Source organism: Globicephala melas, chromosome 19 (assembly GCF_963455315.2).
Source record: "Globicephala melas chromosome 19, mGloMel1.2, whole genome shotgun sequence".
Lineage (NCBI taxonomy): Eukaryota > Metazoa > Chordata > Mammalia > Artiodactyla > Delphinidae > Globicephala > Globicephala melas.
In genome coordinates this window covers 43,668,993-43,686,234 of record NC_083332.1, presented here as the reverse complement: position 1 = coordinate 43,686,234, position 17,242 = coordinate 43,668,993, and the positions used below count along the sequence as shown (strand labels likewise).

Here is a 17,242-nt window from a genome sequence, read left to right as displayed (position 1 = left end):
CCCAGATTGGACCCAGCTCATTCCAGGCTGAATAGGAGGCTGTTCCTCTTCATTTACCAAACCGAGGGACAGCCGGCCTCCCTTTCCCTTAAACTACAGTGAATGCTTCTCACCTTTTCCATGAGACAATGAAGGAAACGTATCTTCTTCCCTAAACTATGGAAACCCCAGTCTATCGATTCCCTTCAAACTAAGAGGGATCCACCCAACCTCTTCCCCAAACCTGAGGGGGCATTCGGCTTATCTTGCCCCAAACTGAAAAGGACCGTTTCCACTTTTCATTCAAGCTGAAGGGCAACCCATCCCCGTTCTTCCCTAAAATTGAGGGTAACGTTCTACCTCGCCGCCAAACTGAGTCATCCCATCCTTTTCCCAGAATTAGGGGCACCCTTACCTCTTTTTCCTCCAACTAAAGGTAAATGATCCCACCTCTTCCTTCGAATTGAGTGTAATCTATTTTCACTTCTTGCTCTAAACTGAAAGGGACCCATCTACCTGCTTTCTCCAAATGAGGGAAGCCCATCCACTTCATCCCTCAGCTGAAGGAATCAGGACCTTCTCGTCCCTAAACTGAGGGGGACCTGACGGGCCACGATCCGAAGAAACTTGCACCCCACCTTGCCCTAAAGAGAGCGCAGCCTCACCGCCCCCAAGCCCAAAGAAAGCCTCCCCGTGCTCCGCGCGCTCTCGAAGTGGGTGAGGGGCGCGCGAGCTCGGGTTTTCCCCCAGACTAGCCAGTGAACTAACAGGACCATGATCACGCCCTCTGAGTGGCTGGCTGCAGTCTCCACCACCGGCAGCGGTTGCCCACCCCTAGCCTCTGGAGACTACTATTGGCTCCACCCCCTTCCTCCGCCCCGCCTCCGCCTGGCTCCGCCCCTCTTCTTCGGCGTCCGGCCCGGTCCCGCCCAGACTGCGAGCTAGTTGAGGAGACGCCGTGGCGCGGCCGGGACCCGCCCGGAGGCGCACTGAGCGAGCCACTAGCGGAGCCATGGCCGGCCAGGAAGACCGCGGGGACGGGGAGCCGGTATCAGTGGTGACCGTGCGGGTGCAGTACCTAGAGGACACCGACCCTTTCGCATGTGCCAACTTCCCGGAGCCGCGCCGGGCCCCCACCTGCAGCCTGGACGGGGCGCTGCCCCTGAGCGCGCAGATACCCGCGCTGCACCACCTGCTGGGGGCGCCGCTCAAGGTAAGGGGAGCCGGAGAAAGGTTGGGGGCGACCGAGGGTTCAGGGTCAGCGCCATGAAAGCCTTTGGGAGCCCCTCGAGGAGAGGCTGGAGCGGGTGCGCTCCTCCGGGAAAGTTTTGGGCTGGGGACCCAAGGTACACGTTGCCCGACTTGTTGGGGAACGCCTCTCAAGTTGAGGGAAGCTGAAGAAGGGAGGATGGGAGCTTGTACTCTGCGGCACCCAGGCTGGCCCTCGAAATGAGGCCCACCTGGGGAGGCGCTCGGGGTCCGCTCGCTGCCAGTCGGCCTGGTTAACTGCTCTGGATAGGGTGGCGTGGGTGTTTGCGCGGTAGCGGACTTAGGAGACGGAGCTGGGGATAGAACAGCTTTCACCTGCTTCAGGTCAGGTGGGGGTGGGACCACGAGGAGGGCGGACCCGGGGCGGGCCGCTGGAGGTGTCTGGAGGCTGGATTGGGTCCAGCCGGACGGAGTGTTGTCCCTGCCTGGTGAGGCCCGGCTGGGGAGTGCCGGTGGAGAAGAGTCTTCACGGGCTGAGGGGAGTTCCCGGGAAGCGGCCTGGCCCGGGACACCCCGAGCGCGGGAGGCTGCACTGGTGGAAGAGCCCTTTGAGTCACCGCCCCCACCATCTCGTACAGCTGCCGCCGCCGGCCGGGAAGCTGGAAGGGAGGGAGCGGGCCGGGCTAATTTTAAACCGCCGGCCCGCCCTCGTTTGCTTGCACCCCAGAACCGACTCGTGCACAGTGCCGGGAGAGGCCCTTTTCCAGATGGCCCGCCCTACCTCCCCTCCTGCTCGCTGCGCTCAGTCCCCCGCAGGCAGCCTTTTCCGGCGCACTCGCAGGCACCCGGTTTCCGGGCCAGAACTCTGGGAGGCACACAGTCACCTCCCGGGGTGCCCCGCCAGCCAGGCAGCACCAAGTGGTGAGGAAGAGAAGAGAGAGTTGGTGGAGATGCCCTCCCCTGATCCCAGGCTTAACTGGGCGCCGAGTTGCGCAAACTTGCCCCCCGGGCCTGGGGTCTCCCCTGGAATGTGCCCCAGGCGCCAGGCCCCCAGCTTACATTCCTAGCGCTGCGGGCCTGCCCCGCCTCCGAGCGCGGGCGGGAGAAGTGCTGAGACTATTGGCCTGGGGAGTGGCGCGTATGAGCAAAGCCCAGGCTTTCAAGGACAAAGATTGAAGATAGCACAGTGCCCTCTCCAGAGTTTTGATGCGACCCCTTCTTGTCCTGCCCTGTTCAAAGGGGCAAACTGAAGTAGACCTAAAAGAAGCACCTCCAGCCAGAGGCCACCTCCCATTCACAATGGGCTCTGGGGAGAGAGGGGTGCTGAACTGAGGCCAGGTTCCTGCCTCCAAGCTCCTGGAACTCCTAGTACTGAAATAAGCCTGGAGCACTACAGAGAACATAGTATTCCTCCCACCCCGGACTCGAGGACAGAACTTAGCCCTAACACCCCTCTTCCCAATTAGGGGCAAGTTTGGGAGGTCAGCTACAGGAAAAAGGATCAGAATTACCCCTTGCCTCTCCCCCTCATTTAGGGACCCATCACCACCACCCCTTCAGCCAGGGCTCTGTTCTCTGCTCCCTAGCTGAGAGCTACGGTAATGCGTTAAGTACCCCCCAACTCGGTCCTTCCTGGTCTCCCCACTTTCAGAACTCCCACCTGGTGTGCCTGAGGACTGCCATATCCCCCACAGGCAGACTATGGGGGCCTGCACACTGGGTTACCACTGTGCTTGGAGCCAGGACTCCCTGGGGCTGGCAGCTCTGCCAGGAATGGTCAGATGCACTGTGATGTGCTCATCCCAAATATAAACTGTGACCACAGCCCCAGAATAGAAGGCCAGAGGAAGAAGGGTGAGAGTAGGGCAGGGGCAGGGACATCAGAGAGCTGAAGGAGGGGGAGCAGGGCTCCTCCTTGTAGGAAATGTCAACAGCTGGTCCCTCCCCTAGTCCTATAAGTGGGTGGCCCAGGGGCACAGACATGACTCAGGCCTGCTCCACAGCCCTCTAGAGGGGAGAGGTGGCCCAGAAACCCAGGCATCCCCATCCCAGGCTGTAGAGCAAAATAAGAGGGAGGGGTTCTGTGCTCACTGTTTCATCCTCTGCACAGTTATCCAGCAGGAGAACAATTCACAGCCAAATGACCTCTGCCTCCCATTCTGGCCACTGACGCCCATCATCCCCTCATACCCTGCCCCTTCCCTGGGAATGTACAGAGGCCCAGCCCACTTTCCCTCTGTGGCTCCACCCACACACACCCCACTGGGCTGTGGCTTGCCTATAGAGTTCCCCTGGGGGCTTCCTTTTTAAATGTTTCAAAGCTCTCGGGTCTGAAAAGGCCTTGCTCATTTCCTCTCAGTCTAGGAGGAAGCTCCTGGCCACAGCTTCTGACTCATCTCCTGGCCCTGGGGGGTGGGATAGGGGGTGTCCTGGCAGTGCCTTGGGTCATGTGTGGTGTCCCCAGGGGAACTCAGGAATATCTGTCTCCCCTCTGTGCCAGAGCCCAGGGACCTGCCCCTGCCCCAGGGGAGAACCTGGCCCTCTGGCCCTGCCTCATTGTTTTATCCAGAGCTGCCCAGTCCCACCCTCCCTGCTACCCTGTCCCACTCTCCCGTGCTACCCCTTTGCCCTTCTAGGCCTGCCTTACGAGTCCCTCCCTGATATCCAAAGGCCCTGCCACATCTCGGATAGCACAGACTCCTTTCTCCCTGGGCTCTGGGCAGAGGGACCTGGGTACTGCTCTGACCCTCATGCAAAGGCCAGATGAGCCCCCTATTCCTAGCAGCAGAGATAGCCCTAGCAATCTGTTCATTACCAGCAACTTTGTTTCCCCAACTGCTGCTAAACATTAGAGTGGAACAGGGGTGGTACTTGTTTCCTGACCTTGCCCATCCCTACTCCAGCCTCAGTTTATCCCTAAGGAGCAGTTGTGACAAAGGGGCTAAAGTGTGAACCTGACCTTCTGGGACAGGGACCAACTGGAGGGGTCCCAGAAAATTCTTAAGGGTAAGATGGGGTGCTCTGGTGATGAACTGAGCCCTTTCCTTTTTTGTTGTGGAGGTCTCTTTGGGAGACTATAGAAGATTGTGATGTGGGCATGAGTCATGGTCTCCTCCCATCTTTCCCTGGGGCCAGCATGTCCAGTCTGTTCATTCTGGGTTGCAGCCTGGTAAGGGACCCGAACTTAGTCCTGGCAGAAGTACGCACTGTTACCCCGATGTGTATGATGTGTGTGTGTTCATTTGTGTTCCCTTGCTGGAACTAAGAGGACCCGTTTGGGGTATTTGCACAGTTCAGAAAGCTGAGGGACGGTCTCCAGCCCTCACTCCACCTCCCCTGCAGGGTTCCCTGGAGCACTTCCAAAGTCCATTGGCCCAGGATCTAGGTCAGTTAGCCCTGGTTCCATTCAGCCTGGGGCAAATTCACAGAATTTCTGAGCCTTGGTTTCCTCACCTGTAAAAGGATTATCAGGAGAATCAAAGGAACCAGGCAGCCCAGTGTGTGACACAGAGGAGGCATAACAAATGTGGGCTTCCCTCCTCAAGACCCATTCATGTCATCTCATTCAGGAAGCCAAGGTCCAGTTGGAGACCCAAGATAAAAGGGAAGGAGGGGGCTTCCCTGGTGGCGCAGTGGTTGAGAGTCCGCCTGCCGATGCAGGGGACACGGGTTCGTGCCCCGGTCCGGGAAGATCCCTCATGCCGCGGAGCAGCTGGGCCCGTGAGCCATGGCCGCTGAGCCTGCGCGTCCGGAGCCTGTGCTCTGCAACGGGAGAGGCCACAACAGTGAGAGGCCCGCGTACCGCAAAAAAAAAAAAAAAAAAAAAAGGGAAGGAGGGTCATCAGAACACAGGGTCTTACATTTTTAGGAAAGGAGAAGAAAAAGGTAGTTAACAAATTATTTCCTAAAACAAGAGTCCTTCAGCATGTAATTCTGCACTTTTCTCCATCTTCCTTGCCTCTGGCATTCTCACTCGATTATACTGTTATGAAAAATATTGGGTAGTAGGCAACATGGTGTCCTAAGCTTGTAAAACCATATGTAACAAGTTGGTTTGGGCTGCCAGAAAAGCCTAGCCCAAGGAATCAAGAGAAAAGTGGGCTGGGGCAAGATAGGGGTAGGAGATTAAGAGGTACAAGCTACTATATATAAAATAAATAAGCTACAAAGATATATTGTACAGCACAAGGAATATAGCCAATATTTTATAACAATTTTATTTTATTTTATTTTTTTGTTTGTTTGTTTTTTGTTTTGTTTTTTTGGCTGTGTTGGGTCTTCGTTTCTATGCGAGGGCTTTCTCTAGTTGTGGCAAGCGGGGTCCACTCTTCATCGCGGTGCGTGGGCCTTTCACTGTCGCTTCCTCTCTTGTTGCGGAGCACAGGCTCCAGACGCACAGGCTCAGTAGTTGTGGCTCACAGGCCTAGTTGCCCCGTGGCATGTGGGACCTTCCCAGACCAGGGCTCGAACCCGTGTCCCCTGCATTGGCAGGCAGATTCTCAACCACTGCACCACCAGGGAAGCCCTATAACAATTTTAAATGGAGTATAATTTTTTTTTTCTTTTGGCCATGCTGCGCAGCTTGTGGGATCCTAGTTCCCTGATGACCAGGGGTAGAACTCAGGGTCCAGGCGGTGAAAGCGCGGACCGCCAGGGAATTCCCAAGTATAATCTTTAAAAGTTGTGGATCACTATGTTGTATGCCTGAAACTTATACAATATTGTAAATCTACTATACCTCAATAAATATAAACAAATAAATAGAGAAAAGTGGGCTGGAGGCTGAAGCGAGGAGCTGAGCCTGGGAAGAATGAGGGAGAGACTCCACCCCAAGACAAACATCAGAGAAGTGTAGAAGACAAGAGCCAGGAGGGAGTCCAACATGTGGGCCTACACTGACCCTGTGCTGACCCCAAGTACTGTCCTCAGGGACTAGGGTTTGGGCTTACGCCAGCCTGGCCCAGTCCCAGGGTGTGAGAAACAAGGCCCAGGGGTTTAGCGCTCAGAAGGGTGACCCCAGGATGGATCTAGAGATTGTCATACAGAGTGAAGTAAGTCAGAAAGAGAAAAACAAATATCGCATATTAACGCATACATGTGGAACCTAGAAAAATGCTACAGATGAACCAGTTTGCAGGGAAGAAATTGAGACACAGATGTAGAGAACAAATGTATGGACACCAAGGGGGGAAAGTGGCAGGGGGTGGTGGTGATGGGATGAATTGGGAGATTGGGATTGACATATATACACTAATATGTATAAAATAGATAACTAATACGAACCTGCTGTAAAAAAAATAAATAAAATTTAAAAATTTTTTTTAAAAAAGGGTGACTCCAGGAAGGGGCCAGTGGTGTGAGGGACAAGCAACACCCAGCTGGCAGGAAGTCTCCGCTCCTTGGAGCTTGCCTGACCCTGCTCCCCGCTCCATCCCCACCCGGGACAGACAGTTAAGAGTGGGGGGCATTGTCCCGGAGGCTTTGGGCTGGCTGTTACCTCTGGACCTCCTCCCCAGAAATGGGGCCCTGGCAAGATAAGACAGGTGAAGTGGCTAGGGAGCCACTGCTACCACAGTGGCCTAAAGGGGCTCATGTGAGGAGGCTGGGGGTGGTAGAGCATTCAGTCTTCAGGACCGTGCCCCAAATGGGTGCAGGTATTCTGGAAGGCGAGGGCAATGCTCAGCTCGCTTGGAATTAGAGCCCGCAACTGTGCGTGCAGGAGGGGAAGAGTGCTTGCTGGATCTGAGCTTTCTGTGGGTGTGCTTCTCACCTGTGCGTGGCCAGTAGCACATATATACCCTGCCTGACTGTATTCTTGGGTGTGTAAGCCACTCTCAGGTGGAATCTGCTCACTCCTCCAGTGTTTGCCTTTACAGCACCCCACCCCTCCCCTTTCTTAGCACCCGTGGCAGTTGTGCTTCTACATTTATTTGTGGCCTTTTTCTGAGTCAGACCTGCCTGCCTCCCCAGCGGGGTTGGAAGACAGGGAAGGCAGAGGCAGTATCTTGTTCCCTGCTATGTCCTCAGCACCTAAAACCAGACTGGTTCGTGAATATTTGAATGAACGAGCTATTCTATATGTGTGTGATTTGGGGGGTCTCTGAGGGGGTTTGTGACTTTGGGGGAAATATGTTTCTCTAGGGTCCCAGAGTCCTCCAGTCCAAGGCAGAAGGAGATGTAACTGTGCCTGGATTGGAGGTGGGGGGTGGGCGGTGGTTGGCTGCTGAGTCACCATGTGGGAAGAGGAATCAGGAGGAATGTGGGGCTGCCCTCAGCTGAGCTGGCCCTGGACAAAGGACCCCAGCCCTGGGGCCTTGCTTCCCCATCTCAGGGCCCATTCCCAGTAGGCCCTGGAGAAGATGACTCTGCTCCCAGGGAGGGGAGAGAGGCCAGGCCTGCCCAAGGGAGGGCAGGCAGCCAAGCAGGAAGTGGGACAGAAAACAGGCTGGAGTGTTTGTCCTATGTCCCACGCCCCACGCAGGAGCCTGGTGGGGGGTGGGAAGGAGTGGGAGGTGTGGGTGTCACCAAAGGGCCTTACAGGCTGAACTCAGGCTCTCAGGCATGAGCAGGGGTACTAAGCAGAGGAGGGGTAGGGGCAGGAGCTGGACTCCCTTAACCCCAGGGGACCAAGGGCAGCTGGAAGTCCTTGGGCTGGGTCCAGAGCAGGGCAGGGCTGACAGAACATCAGGACAAATGTTGGGGTTGACTTTCCCAGTAAGATGGAGACCAGAAGACACTCTGCCTCTCCAGAGGTGGGCTTTCCCTGGGCCTCTCAAGAAGCACCACCACTCAAGTCAAGGGAACTTTGCTGAGCCGTGCACACTGGCACTGTGCTACATGGTGTAGGCATCGGGGAGTGGCACGGTGCTGCCCTCAGACTCTCCAGAGTCACCTCACTAGGCTTCTCTACAGGCACTTCTCAAGGGGCCAAGAGTCATCCTGGTGGTGGTGATGGTGGTGGTGGTGGTGGTGGTGGTGATGATGATGATGATGATGATGGTGGTGGGAAGCCAGCTCAGGGGGGTGGGAGACATGGGCAGCAGACTCATGGGTGGAGCACCTGACTTCTTGTTACGGTGCAGGTTCCAGGGACCCACTGTAGGCTGACTGAGTCAAACCCTAAAACCTGGTGTTTAATAGGCCTCTTGGAGGTCTCTGAGGTCCAGCTAGGACCATGGTGACTGTAGCCCACTTGGGGCAGGGCAAAGACCCTCAGGCTTGGAGGGACTGGGAGCCCTTCTCCTCACTATCTTAACTTGGGGAGACACACGTCCCCCTCTCAGCTGGGTTTGCACCTCCCAGCATTCTTAACACTTTCTCCCTGGGTGTTGAATGTTCACAGCTGCGAACTTCCTTGAAAGCAGGAACTTCCTCCTATTTTCTCTCCATTCCCCTTCCTCATTCATGTTCAGTAGCTCAACAACCATTTAGGGAGCACTTGCTTTGTGCTAAGTGCTGTGATAGGCTCTGCAGATATTGCATGGACAAGACAGACATGGTGCCTGAACCCAGAGAACACACAGTTAGTGGGGAAGGAGACTAGTGTCTAGGATGTGTGGAAGGCCTCAGAGGAGGGTACACACAAGGGCTGGAGGGATTTGCATAGCATTGGCTAGAGGAGTCCAGGAAGGCTTTCCAAAAAAACATTATCTGGGAATTCCCTGGCGGTCCGGTGGTTAGGACTCCACGCTTTCACTGCCAAGGGCGCGGGTTGTATCCCTGGTCAGGGAACTAAGATCCCACAAGCCGCATGGTGTGGCAAAAAAAAAAAAAAAAAGCATTATCTAATCTGAAACCTAAAGAATGGGTAGGTATGAGGCAGGAGAAAAGCTCTTTGAGCCACGTGAGCTTTGCACATAGTAGGCCCATGAGAAATGACTGCTGAAGGAATGCATGGCTGCACTGCAGGCCCTTGTGGTGTGCCTCTGCCAGCACCCTGAGTGGGAGGTAGGAGGTCATGGGGTCTCCATACGTACTCCTGCCACCTCTTCCCCAGCCCTGACAGCTGTTCCCTTTGCCCCCAGCTAGAGGACTGTGCCCTGCAAGTGTCTCCGTCTGGATACTACCTGGACCCTGAGCTGTCCCTAGAAGAGCAACGGGAGATGCTGGAGGGCTTTTTTGAAGAGATCAGGTCAGAGCTGATGGGGCCAGGAAGGCTAGGCTGGTTCCCACCCTTGCCCCCATGCTGGAGGGGCTGGCTCAGGTGTCAGCAGCCAAGACACTTGATCTCTAGCCAGGGCTGTGGGTCTCCTCCTACCACCCCAGGGAACTGTGCCAGGGGAATCCCAAGGCCTGGCTAGTGTTACCTGCTGCCTGGGACCAGGGTGGGGGCTCTCCTACATACCTGAGATGCCTGTGTTCTTCAAACCCTCCTATCTGGACAACCCTTTGGCTTGGAGAAGCATCTGGGGAGAAAGGAGCTGTGGCCAGGTTTTGGCTGCCTTGGTGTGGGTGGAGAGACCCTGAGGAATGGGCTGGGAGCTGCTGACTGGGCTACTTGATTCCAGCAAAGGGCGGAAGCCTACTCTGATCCTGCGGACCCAGCTTTCTCTGAGAGTCAATGCCATCTTAGGTGAGTGTGTGAGGATATCAGCGTCGAGTGCCTCCCCTCCCCGCTGCCCCGGTTGTCTCCGTTTCTTTCAGGCCTGTGCTGGACAGCAGACAGAGCAGATGGGAGATGGGATGTGCGACTCCTCCCATTCCTATCCTGACCTCTTCTTCCAGGGCAGCTGCCAGACTGCGGGTCGGGCTTGCCCAGAGTCAGGGAGTGGAGGAGGAGGTGGGGGGTTCAAGAGTACTAGAAGATGCTTTGATGGGGGGTTGTGGTTGCGTCCCAGTAGAAGGGGGTGGGGGGCTTGTGGTGTGTCCCCTGGAGGTTTCCATGCCCACCTACCTCTTGCAGAAAAGTTGTATGGCTCCAGTGGCCCTGAGCTCCGCCGCTCCCTCTTCTCACTAAAGCAGATCTTCCAGGTGAGGCCCAGAGGTGGGCTGGGGGTGAGCATCCAGGCTGAACCTCCCCCCACTAAACTCCCCCATGGTGCCCGCAGGAGGACAAAGACCTGGTGCCTGAATTCGTGCACTCAGAGGGGCTGAGTTGCCTAATCCATGTGGGCGCTGCTGCCGACCACAACTACCAGAGCTACATCCTCCGAGGTCAGCCTCACCCCTCCCCCATGACCCCTGCCTTCAGTGACCCCTTACTGACCTCTTCTTGTCCCTGTGTCCCCAGCACTAGGCCAGCTGATGCTTTTTGTGGATGGGATGCTGGGGGTGGTGGCCCACAGTGAGACCGTGCAGTGGCTGTACACACTGTGTGCCAGCCTGGTAAGTGGCCCTCCACCCAGCCATGTACCCTTTTCCCACTGCCTCTCTCTGGGCCTCAGTTTCCTCTTCTGCAAAGTGGTCTGGAATGGAGGGGGTCTGTGGCCCCTCTAAGCCTCAAAGTCACTTCAGTACCTGGGCCTAGAGATGGCTCTTTCTGCCTAGACTCTCCTCTCTGGGTCCAGCCCCAGGAGCCCTTCCCCCTCCCCACCAGGAGCCAGCACAGGTCTGGCCCAAGCCCCACTCATGTATGGTGACCCCTTCCCCCCAGTCCCGCTTGGTGGTGAAGACAGCCCTGAAGCTGCTGCTGGTCTTTGTGGAGTACTCTGAGAGCAACGCACCACTGTTCATCCGTGCAGTCAACTCTGTGGCCAGCACCACGGGTCAGAAACTGTCCCTCCCTCCTCCATTGCTCAGGGCCCTCTCTCCTACTTGTTCCCATATGACTGCTCCCTATCTGGGTGACAGGTGCTCTTCCATGGGCCAATTTGGTGTCCATCCTGGAGGAGAAGAATGGCGCTGACCCCGAGTTGCTGGTGTACACCGTCACCCTCATCAACAAGGTGGGATAGGGGGAGCCAGGTGCCATTCTGGGCCCCTCAGGCTCTTGACTTCTGCTCTCCATCAGTTTTAGCCTTGCCGTCCTATCCCCACCCTCCAGACTCTGGCAGCGCTCCCGGATCAGGACTCCTTCTACGACGTGACGGATGCACTGGAGCAGCAGGGCATGGAGGCACTGGTCCAGCGCCACTTGGGCACCGCGGGCACTGACGTCGACCTGCGCGCCCAGCTTATGCTCTATGAGGTGGGCTGGGCGGGCTGGGCTGTCAGGGCCCGAAGGCAGCAGAGAGGAGGGGAGGGAGGGAGGCCGTTCTCCAGTGCCCCACCCCACCTACTTGGGCCTCAGTCGCTCCCATCTGGGCTCAACTCTCCTAGAGCACCCTGCGGTTGGAGGATGGGGACATGGAAGAAGCCGTCACAGGTGGGCGGCGCATCACCCGCCGAAAGCCTTCCTCAGAGGAGGGCAAGAGGATCCGCCGATCTCTAGAAGTGCGCTCCCCGGAGCCTGGGTAAGAACGAACTACCTTGGCAGAGGCGGAGGGGTGGAACCGCCAGGAGGAGCCCTGCCTCCTGACAGGCCACATCTCCAGCTCCACAGGCCCCGCCTCACCAGTAGTCTCCACCTCCTCCTCCGCCAGCCCTGCCTTGCCGACCGGCCCCACCTCCAGCCCCGTAGGCCCCGCCCCACCTACAGGCCCCGCCTCCAGCGCCGTGGGCCCTGTCTCTGGCCTCCATACCACCTTGAGCCTCTTTCCTACCATCTCCGTGACGCCCTCACCCAACAGTTCCTGCGAGAGGAGCATCTACAAGTAAGTAGGGAGATGGAGCCTGTCCCGGGAGTCTTTCCTCCAACTGTCCCTCCACTCTGCGCCCCTCCACCTGCCCTCCGCCTCCTCTGCCCAAACTTCTCTGCCCAAACGCGTGCTTTCTTTCTCTTTCTTTCCAGACTTCACCAAACTGCTCCTGTTTGGTAAGTGACTGCCGGGGGGTGGGGTTCGGCTCTGACTGGACCTCCTCCTCCTGCGGCTTCTCTTCTTTCTGGCATTCTGCCTGTTTTGTCAATGTCATCTGTCTCTCTACCCTCTTCTTTCTCTGTCACTGTCTCTGACTCTCCTGTTTTGCTCTGTCTTTGTCTTTTACTGCACCCTGTCCTGTGTCATGTCGGTCTCTGCCCTCCACTTCCAGTTTCCTCACATCATGCCTCCCCCTCTCCCTCCTCTTCCCACTGTGGCTGGGAAGGAACCCCTGATATCACTGCCCAGCTCTGTGTGGGTGTGAGCAACTGGGCTTTGGGGTGAAGCACGTACCACAATTACCATTTCTTCCTCTCATTCCCCCCTACCCAGGGCCCGTGAGAGCCCATCTGTCCCCCAGTTCCCTACTGGGCAGGCCAGGCTGGAGTAAGTACAGAGTCCAGCCTGCCAGGCCTGCCATGTGCTCAGGGCTTCAGCATTGCTTCCCCTAGCAGGGGTCCCATGTGCCTGATGCAGCCAGAGCTAGGGGACTCTCCCAGACTTATGTGTCCTCAGTTACCCAAGGACTAAGCACTAGGAAACAGTTCACTGGGGTCATAGAGGTCCCAGTGCTTTAACAGTTGACACCTTAACAGCGTTGATCAGTGATGAGGACGTGGACTCCCAACCTGGAGCCCATTCTCCTGTGTCCTAAGCCCAGGATTAGGGCTGGGAGGGGATCTAGGGTGCTGTGTGGTGCGGAAGTGGAGGAGCAGCCTCCATCTAAGGGAAGGACAGAGACTGAGTGCCGACAGAGGCTGGAGGGACCAAAAAAGAGATGGGATCACCTTTATGACTTCAACATAAACTGAGTGCCTTTCGTTTACCAGGCCCTTTTCTGGGCATAGGCCATAGCTCTCAGAAGCTGCTAGACATGCCAAGGGAGGGACAACCTGGTGTGCCCATTGGGACAGGTATAGCCTCCCCCTGCTCTAAGGGTCCTTGTCTAGAATCAGAACAGTGAACATGAACAGCAGCAAGGTTGCAAGTTAGATGTTAAGTAGAACTTTTCCCCGTATGTTGACCTGGGAATATTGGGTTGGTAGTGACCCTCCCCAGATGTGGAAGACTGAACAGGGGCTGGCCTTGGCGGCGGGGGGGGGGGGGGGGGCAGGTCCCGGGTCTGCTCAGCGCATGGACTGTTCCCTGTGTGTCTGTGTGTGCCTGCAATTAGGGGCAGTGCCCAGGGGCCCATTAAGGCATGTGCACCACCCTGGGCTGGGGTGTGTCAGACACCCTCACTGACAAGTCCCTCCCCCCAGAGCCCGGTTCCTGGAGAATGTAGCAGCAGCAGAAACAGAAAAGCAGGCTGCGCTGGCCCAGGGCCAGGCAGAGACATTGGCTGGAGCCATGCACGATGATATCGATGGACACCCAGGTGAGCAGGTGGGTGGGCAGAATCCACCCATGTTGCCCTGTTGCTCCACAGAGGACGTGACACTGACGGCTGTTTCCATTTTTCTAGACACCCAAGAATTACGGGGCTCCCCAGAACCAGCCCCTGCACCCGGAACACCCCAGAGCGCTGCCCCTCAAATCCTGCTCCGTACTCGGCACAGCCTCGAGCCAGAGCCCAAGGAGCCATTGGCCCCACCAAGCCCCAAGGCTGAGCCCATCCGGGAGCTCCCTACCAGCGTACCCAGCCTCTGCATTGGGGACCTGGACTTCTCAGACCTGGGGGAGGATGAAGACCAGGACGTGCTGAACACGGAGTCTGTGGAGGCGGGGAAAGGGGTCCCGCCCCCGCCACCCCCGCTCCCGGGAGGCCCCCCACCTCCTCCGCCGCCACCACCCCCACCCATCAAAAGCTCCTTCCCACCACCACCCCCAGCTGCCACTCTTCCCCCCTCAGCACCTGATGGCCTAGCCCTTCCCACCAAGAGGAAGACAGTAAAACTCTTCTGGCGGGAGCTAAAGCTGGCTGGGGTCCATGGAGGCTCTGGCAGCCGCTTTGGGCCCTGCCCCACCCTGTGGGCCTCACTAGAGCCTGTCTCGGTGGATACAGCCCGGCTAGAACACCTGTTCGAGTCCCGTGCCAAGGACGTGCTGCCTTCCAAGGTAAACGTGCCCTCGTCTGCAAGGTAACCCTAGGGGAGAGGGGAGGCAATAAGAGCTCAAGCGTCTGAACTGCTGGGGCTGCCACTCATTTCCCACATGGGGAAACCGAGGCAAAGAAAGGAGTAGCGACTTGTCTGAGGTCCTTCAATAAGGATTCAGCCCAACCCTAACTAGCGTCTAAGCCCATCCCAAGGTCTTACACATCCCAGATCCCTGGTTGTGGGGTAATCCCACCATTCAGCCATTCAGAGTGAGGCCTTAGTGTGCCCTCTTAGATTGTTGCCCCAGTTAGACCCTTTCCCAATCTTACACTGCCCTTCCCCCAATTTCAAAGAAAGCTGGTGAGGGCCGCCGCACAGTGACCACCGTGCTGGACCCCAAGCGCAGCAACGCCATCAACATCGGCCTAACCACACTGCCACCTGTGCACGTCATTAAGGCTGCCCTGCTCAACTTTGATGAGTTTGCTGTCAGCAAGGATGGCATTGAGGTAGGGATACCCAGCTAAGGGTGCAGCAAGTCCGGCCCTCTCCTTTGGTCAGTGGGCATTTCCTGTCCCTCCAGTGGTGGGCATGGGCTTGGCATTTCCCCAGATTCTGGGGCTGCCCCAGACGACCTAGGGAGGAGTCAAGACCAATACCTGAGGCCTCAGGCCAGCACTGAGTGGCCTATGTGGGCCGGTGGGTGCATTCTCAGAAGCTACTGACCATGATGCCCACAGAGGAGGAGCGGCAGAAGATCGAGGAGGCCCAGCTGGCCAATCCTGACATACCCCTGGGCCCAGCCGAGAACTTCCTGATGACTCTCGCTTCCATCAGGGGCCTGGCTGCCCGCCTACAACTCTGGGCCTTCAAGCTGGATTATGACAGCATGGAGCGGGTACCTGGGTCACGGGATGGGACAGGCAGTGGGGACAGGTGAGCATGATGACCACGTAGTCTGAGTCCCTGGTCTCCCACACCAGGAAATTGCAGAGCCACTGTTTGACCTGAAAGTGGGCATGCAACAGCTGGTGCAAAATGCCACCTTCCACTGCATCCTGGCCACCCTGCTGGCTGTGGGCAACTTCCTCAACGGCTCCCAGGTGAGCTGAGAGCACATGAGGTCAGGGCCCGGGGCTCTGGAGCCAGCCAGCCTCAGGCTCAGGCTCAGGCTCAGACGGGGTCCTTTCAGAGCAGCGGCTTTGAGCTGAGCTACCTGGAGAAGGTGTCAGAGGTGAAAGACACGGTGCGCCGACAGTCACTGCTGCATCATCTCTGCTCCCTGGTGCTCCAGACCCGGCCTGATTCCTCCGACCTCTACTCAGAAATTCCTGCCCTGATCCGCTGTGCCAAGGTCAGCTGGGCCAGGGCTTGCTTAGGCTACAGGCATGCGCATGGGCTGTGTCCTCTGGCAGAAACTCTTTCTTCTATTGGCATGGCTACACCTACTCTGTCTTTAGGTCTGTTTAGCTGCCACTTATCCCAAGAAACCTTCTCCGTTCTCCACTGCATCAAATGGACTTGTCTGTCTCTTGCATCAGACTGTGAGCTTTTGGAGGGCAGGGGCCGGATCTCGGCTGTGTCCTCAGGGCCCAGGCTAGTCAGCCCAGCACAAAGGCAGCTCAGGTGGTGTCTTTCTGTGGGGGGACAGCATGTGTACTCCCTGCTTTTCCAGGTGGACTTCGAGCAGCTGACTGAGAACCTGGGGCAGCTGGAGCGCCGGAGCCGGGCAGCCGAAGAGAGCCTACGGAGCTTGTCCAAGCACGAGCTGGCTCCAGCCCTGCGTGCCCGCCTCACCCACTTCCTGGCCCACTGTACCCGCCGTGTTGCCATGCTGAGGGTCGTGCACCGCCGTGTCTGCAACAGGTGGGGGCATGGGCCAGAGAGAGGTAGGACTGCTACCACCATCCCTCAAACCCCAAGCAGGACTCACCACTCCTCCCCACCCCAACCTGGCTAGGTTCCACGCCTTCCTGCTGTACCTGGGGTACACAGCGGAGACAGCCCGTGAGGCGCGCGTCATGCAGTTCTGCCACACGCTGCGGGAGTTCGCACTGGAGTATCGGACTTGCCGGGACCGGGTGCTGCAGCAGCAGCAGAAGCGGGCCACGTACCGTGAGCGCAACAAGACCCGGGGACGCATGATCACCGAGGTGGGTGTCCCTTCTGGGTCTTGACTGCCACCCCCATGGTTTTCTTCCTCTACTCCCAACCCACCCCTTTCCTCTCTCCAGACAGAGAAGTTCTCAGGTGTGGCGGCTGGGGAAACCCCCAGCAACCCATCTATCCCAGTGGCTGTGAGCAGTGGGCCAGGAGAGGGTGATGCCGACAGTCATGCCAGCATGAAGAGTCTGCTGGCCAGCAAGCCCGAGGACACCACACATGGCCGCCGCAGCAGAGGTGGGACCTACGGCCGCTGGGGGCAGTGGGCTCTGGGGCTGCTTTGCCTCACCTCCCTATCTGGCTCCCTCAGGCATGGTCCAGAGCAGCTCCCCAGTCATGCCCACAGCAGTGGGGCCCTGCACTGTACCCCCAGAAGAACCTCCAGGCTCCAGTTTACCCAGTGACACTTCAGATGAGATCATGGACCTGCTGGTGCAGTCAGTGACCAAGAGCAGTCCTCGTGCCTCAGCTGCTCGGGAACGCAAACGTTCCCGTGGCAACCGCAAGTCTTGTGAGTATTCCCCACACACCCACTGCCCACCTTAACTCCATCAACCCCCTCCAACCCTGCTCTGTCCTTGCAGTGAGACGGACGTTGAAGAGCGGGCTCGGAGAGGACCTGGTACAGGCGCTAGGACTGAGCAAGGGTCCTGGCCTGGAAGTGTGAAGGTGCTGCCTCCATGATACCTATCTATCTGGGCCCCAGCCTGCAGTGCAGGAGACTATGGTGAGGAGGGACCAGAGCACAATTCTGGGCCTCTTCTCTACTCGAGGGCCAGTGGGTGCATTCTCAGAAGAGAGAATGGTCCGTGGCCAGTGCCGTGAGCAGTATTAGCTGTGTGTGCCTGTGTGAGTGTGCTTGTGCATGTATGAGCTCCCTGGACACGTGGAGCATAATAAAGTTTTCCTAGCCAATCCAAGAGCCTTTTCCTTCTTTCAAAGTACCCACCACACTGT

At 57.4% G+C, this 17,242-nt stretch overlaps 1 protein-coding gene across 6 annotated transcripts; it reads left to right on the top strand.

Moving 5' to 3' along the window:
• Window positions 1-171: 171 nt before the first annotated feature.
• FHOD1 (formin homology 2 domain containing 1) lies at window positions 172-17,216 on the top strand. 6 transcript variants are annotated; one of them, XM_060288320.1, is made up of 22 exons: window positions 172-1,192; window positions 9,213-9,319; window positions 9,696-9,967; window positions 10,091-10,158; window positions 10,236-10,341; window positions 10,418-10,512; window positions 10,781-10,892; window positions 10,978-11,072; window positions 11,171-11,314; window positions 11,446-11,579; window positions 11,661-11,879; window positions 13,346-13,461; window positions 13,549-14,141; window positions 14,476-14,631; window positions 14,838-15,020; window positions 15,106-15,225; window positions 15,315-15,476; window positions 15,798-15,988; window positions 16,083-16,275; window positions 16,357-16,522; window positions 16,596-16,796; window positions 16,870-17,216. In XM_060288320.1, exons 1-22 carry the CDS (start codon window positions 992-994, stop codon window positions 16,950-16,952), a joined length of 3,717 nt encoding a protein of 1,238 aa, XP_060144303.1. In that variant the 5' UTR covers window positions 172-991; the 3' UTR covers window positions 16,953-17,216. The 6 variants fall into 6 exon arrangements, with proteins under 6 accessions (XP_060144303.1, XP_060144301.1, XP_060144300.1 ...); XM_030863684.3 differs by having other exon boundaries at window positions 173-1,192; window positions 9,696-9,760; XM_060288318.2 differs by having other exon boundaries at window positions 9,696-9,760; window positions 15,315-15,988.
• The last annotated feature ends 26 nt before the right edge of the window (window positions 17,217-17,242 follow it).

What these genes read in the sequence shown, in the direction of transcription:
- FHOD1 (XM_060288317.2), top strand. Translation starts at nt 992, where the DNA reads ATGGCCGGCCAGGAAGACCGCGGGGACGGGGAGCCGGTATCAGTGGTG. An exon ending in CACTAAAGCAGATCTTCCAG is followed by an intron (nt 10,159 to 10,235) that starts GTGAGGCCCAGA and finishes TGGTGCCCGCAG; the next exon opens with GAGGACAAAGACCTGGTGCC. An exon ending in CCGTCACCCTCATCAACAAG is followed by an intron (nt 11,073 to 11,170) that starts GTGGGATAGGGG and finishes CCCACCCTCCAG; the next exon opens with ACTCTGGCAGCGCTCCCGGA.